At 29.3% G+C, this 5254-nt stretch overlaps 1 protein-coding gene across 1 annotated transcript in view; it reads left to right on the top strand.

Annotated features, from left to right (window-relative positions):
• The first annotated feature begins 270 nt into the window (after nt 1-270).
• LOC106475857 (eIF-2-alpha kinase activator GCN1-like) overlaps nt 271-5254 on the top strand; it is a 25688-nt gene continuing 20704 nt past the window's right edge. Inside the window, exons 1-3 of the mRNA XM_022379872.1 lie at nt 271-321; nt 731-805; nt 2723-2851. Coding sequence (XP_022235580.1) covers nt 291-321; nt 731-805; nt 2723-2851 — 235 coding nt within the window. The 5' untranslated portion in view covers nt 271-290. The remainder of the gene's footprint in view (nt 322-730; nt 806-2722; nt 2852-5254) is intronic.

The following is a 5254-nucleotide window of genomic DNA, read 5'->3' as shown; positions in this document are numbered from 1 at the left end:
TGAAGTTATTCTAGAGAGTATGATTTATAGTTCTATGTTTTGATTACTTCTAGTAAAAGGCCATACTTAGAAACCCTGAAGTTATTCTAGAGAGTATGATTTATAGTTCTATGTTTTGATTACTTCTAGTAAAAGGCCATACTTAGAAACCCTGAAGTTATTCTAGAGAGTATGATTTATAGTTCTATGTTTTGATTACTTCTAGTAAAAGGCCTTACTTAGAAACCCTGAAGTTATTCTAGAGAGTATGATTTATAGTTCTATGTTTTGATTACTTCTAGTAAAAGGCCATGCTTAGAAACCCTGAAGTTATTCTAGAGAGTATGATTTATAGTTCTATGTTTTGTTTACTTCTAGTAAAAAGTTAATTTATATTCGTATTTCCTTCAGTAACAATTAGCTCTTTTATCCACTTCAGTAACAAATCTATCATCTTTAGCACCAAAATTCAATCTGTATATTTATGAACTTTAGTATGAATTTTAATGTGTTGTTGTTTTTGTTTATCGTTGATTAAAGTTAATTTAACTAATTCTGTAATAAAATTTTTGTGTGAGCTTAAGTTTTTATACTTGTTTTATATTATGTTAGTAAAACAGTAAAAAATTATCTTGTTGTTGTTTTCTAAAAGTGTGAATTTAATTGTTGACATATCTGGTTTAAATGTATTTTGAAATGTTTAGATTTTATTGACTTAAGGTTTACTTCTTTATCTTGTTTGGATTCACAGCTGTTGGCCATGTTCTGTCAGGAGTAACCTTAGACCTAAGCCAGTATGCCATGGAGATAGGAAAAATCCTAGCGAGTGAGTTTATTTTCACCCAAAGAATGTGACATTTGTTGAAATTTTAGAGTCGTTTCTACAGCTTTTTTCCTGGAAAACTGTACTAGGCCATTACAGATGAAGTGTTTAAACATTTTGTTAAACCGGGTTGTATTTTTCATGACATAACTTCCCTTAAGCCTATGCATTTTACTGACCTTGTAATCATGATACTATAACTCTAAATCTATTAAGTGTATCTTCACGAAATTTGGTAAGCTTTTAGATAACATTACATGTATGTTTTACACAGACAATCAGATTTTTTACTAAAGAAATTTCTGTGAATTTAAAAAGCCATTACTGAGTGAAAGAAGATTTTCATGCTAAGACTATATTACTTCTTTTCATGTTTCATTTGCATAACTTCTAGATTGTCTAAAATGAATATCAATTTTTTTTTTTTACAGTACAACTTTGTACTTTATCTCTTATTTTCCTTATCCTAACCCTAACTGTAGTAGAACCATCAATGTACAATTAAATGAAAAGTTAAAAATATGAGATCAAAAATACTTTTTTTTTTCTTTTACAACGACTACAGATTGTAACATACAACTTTGATTATATATATCCTAACGTCCTCAGCTTCTAACCTTTTCACAACATCTGCATTCTTTTAATTTCATGGTTTTTATTATCGTATATTGAATTGTCTTCACTACTATGACAATTAATAAATCTCCCTGTGGGAGAGTTTAGGGTAAATGACTAAATCATACCACATCAAACAACGTGAGTTCTTCGAGGAATAATTATGAGAAATTTAAAAACCAATTTTTTTTTCTTTCTTATAAATTTTCTTATTGAACCTGATATTTTAAAATTTTACATTTTAGTTACTTTTGTTAAAAGAATAAGTAATAATGACTAAAAACAAACAAACACTAAAAAAAGCAATAGAAATTTAGCACTTAACTTTGAGGCCGGAATGCACTCGGGTGTTTGCATTAGTAACCATACTTTTTTAAAAATTATATTTGTTGTCTAAAACATAATTCATATAGCTGGTGGCTGTTTCATATGAATTTCAAACACAGAAAAAATATTGTGCATCTGAATAGAATCTTCCAAAACTACTATAATTATCTAACTTTAAATAGATCAGAAACATTCCATTACTGCTCAGAGAAAAGTCTTTAGCCAATACACGACAGACTTTGTGAACTGTTGGCTTTGATTACCAAAAGTAAACACACAATCATGTGATTTACATCGTTCAAAATATGCTCTCTCTAACGGTTAGAAGCATGTCACCGTGACAAGTGGGCGTGACTAGATATGTGGTTTCAAAAGCATGAAGAGTTAGGGGGGTCTTCTTTTGTGGGTGTGATAAATATCATGATATTTCAGCAAATCAAGAAGATAGGAGGTTCTAATTTTACATTCTGCCCTGTCATTATCTATAGGTTGTGTTTCTGATTGGTTGAAAACTGAAACTTATATAAAGGAAACAAAAGAAAATCTAAATTGAGAAAAAAAAAAAGATATGTTGTATGACACAGAATAGTAAAAGTTAAGACTTTATTTAAATATTTCTTCTGAAAATCAATAAATTGTAACTTAGATGATATAAAAACGTTAATTCTAAAGTACATTTTTATGCAAAGTTTGTTGACATACATTGATCATATAATTGATCAGTTAAATATTTAATGTAACTGTTAATAGGGTCATGAAATATGCACTTTCACCACATATACATAGGGTTAATAGAATTAATGCTTTAACACAGTTGACAATATCTGGGCCTCTCTCTCTTATCAGGATGTATTTATTCTTAATCTGTGTATGTAAGTGGAAATACTTTATAATTAGTATAAGTGTTATTAGATGCAATGAAAAGATTAATATTGAAGGCATTCAAAAGACCAGTGTATGTAAGTGTCTATGCTTTAGCTCACCTACATTCAAAAGAAGACTTATGTCGAGAAGAAGCAATAACAGCATGCCGGAACTTGGCAAGCCAGTGTAGCAACCCTCAGCCTGTTCAGGATCTCTTAGAACACATGTTTGGCATCCTTAATGGTAAGGTCTGATGAATATTTTAGTGATTTATGTAATATGTATACAGGGTTTTGTTAGGGTTAGAAATTGTGGAATTTCATGTACCTGTACCTGGCCTTGAAAAGCATTGACTATTTCTTCAGTTGATAAATACAAATTTGTGGTGTTAAAACTGGTTATGAGGAGCCTTACCATATTCACATTGTAATTAAATCTTTATTTATATAGATATATGTGCATAATCACTAACAATAAAAGGCTTATTCCCTTTGTCGCTCTGTCGAGAATGTTTTCACGCTCCTTTGTTGGTAATGCTTAACAGTATACATTGTAGCTTAACATCAAAACTATCACCTGATTGGTCTTAGGCCAACTATGGTGTTTGTGTTTAATGCTCAATATTCATGTTGATTTGTTCTTAAAGTTTGTTTTGTATTCTTTATTATTTTTTTTATAACTTCAGTTATATAACAGCAAAACAGTTTAATTCAGAAGTTTAGGACATTTAGTTGTAGCCAAAAGCAAAATATAATTTACCAAGTAATGTTTCAGCTAAACCTTGTGTTAAATTCATGTATTAGACCTTATTCTTAAATTAAACTACAAATGCCAAGTAATATTTCAGCTAAGCCTTATGTTACATTCATGTATTAGGCCTTATTTTTAAACTAGACTACAAATACCAAGTAATATTTCAGCTAAGCCTTATGTTACATTCATGTATTAGGCCTTATTTTTAAACTAGACTACAAATACCAAGTAATATTTTAGCTAAGCCTTATGTTACATTCCTGTATTAGGCCTTATTCTTAAATTAGACTACAAATACCAAGTAATATTTCAGCTAAGCCTTATGTTACATTCATGTATTAGGCCTTATTCTTAAATTAGACTACAAATAGTCCTACTATTACTAGCGTTATAGAGTCAGTGTGTAAAAAGTTTTAAGTGGTGAATAAATGTTAATTAATAAATATTCTTTTGGTGGTTTAAGATATATATTACCTCCTTGGTTGTAAAACATAAAGAAAAATAAACTTTTATTACTACCAAATATCTTTTATCCTTTGTACAGTCGAAAGAGTTGAAAATTTGTGTCGTAATGTCTGCACCATGTTTTCTAATTCCTGACCTAGAATACAGTGAAAAGGCTCAAGAGTGCTGTTTAACTCTCTTTCAGAGTGCACACGTACTTTTGTTCACAATAACATTTCATTTTTCTGTGTTGTTTTTACTAAAAATGTGGTGATTAAAGAATTACTTCGAGACTAATGAAACAAGTGAAGAGTAGGTGCATTTTAGAGGTACAGACAAATTCGTTTTAGTAAATTATATAATTTTTGTTAATCTTTCAACAATGATTTCCTATCATTATTGTTGGGCTTTTATACTAGTACATAAATAATAATAATAAAGTAGTTACATGAAGTCTTTTTAAATATTGTAGGCATATATACACACACTAGTAAAAGATAGCTTCAAAAGTTTATTGCAAAGTCTATTCCGTGATGTTTTTGCATTCAAACAATCACTTCCTTTTCCTCCTTGACGGTATAGCACTCGTATTTCAGTAAGTATTGCATTTCTTCCTTGCCATTAACCTTTCAAAACGGGCTTGGTATAAAATACTGAGTCGATATACATATTTGCACACGTTAAGTATTTATACCGTAACTTTTAGTACAGTATGTTATCTTAATAAACTTTGGTAGACTTTTGGGAAACATTACAAGTCTTTTGTACACAAAAAATCAGATTTTTAATGAAGTGTTTTTACTAAAGATTTGTTTGTGAAAATATCAAGTCCGTTACTAGTCTGAGTGCAAAGTGGTTTTCATGCTATGTTTGAAAATACTATTCTTCATCCCAAAAAATCTCAAATCTCATTTGTATAATCTCTAAAACCTAAATACATTTCAAACGTTTGTTTTCAGGAAAACTTTATATTTTATATCTTATTTTCTCTACCTTAACTCTATACAAGGTTGGGCAATTTGATTGACCTCGTAACCACCAACAAAAAAAAATATTTTAATTACCCCTTCTTTGTTTCTAGCATGACTTAGATTGTAACATTAAACTACATTTGTTTATCCTAAGTTGCTTTAAAAATCGTAACAGTATACAACTATTCATACCTAAATTTTGTTGTTTTATAGCCCTTTGAACCGTGTCTAACCATTATTTGTGCCATTATAACTTGTAAATCACTTGATAAACATAGGGCTCGTGTGCATGCCTAGTGAACAGTTTTTATTATATTACTATTTATTTTACTTAATCTAACCTTAACTAACCTAAAGATATTTTAATTATTACATTTGAGTTGCTTTTATAATAATAAATATAGAATACACATGAAAAACAAGAAGTAAAATACTTACCAATGTTTTTCGTCTTCTTTGCTGTTGATGACACTTAACC

This window comes from Limulus polyphemus, unplaced genomic scaffold, assembly GCF_000517525.1.
Source record: "Limulus polyphemus unplaced genomic scaffold, Limulus_polyphemus-2.1.2 Scaffold9300, whole genome shotgun sequence".
NCBI lineage: Eukaryota > Metazoa > Arthropoda > Merostomata > Xiphosura > Limulidae > Limulus > Limulus polyphemus.
Note: the sequence above shows the minus strand (reverse complement) of the source record. Positions and strands in the feature narration are given on the sequence as shown.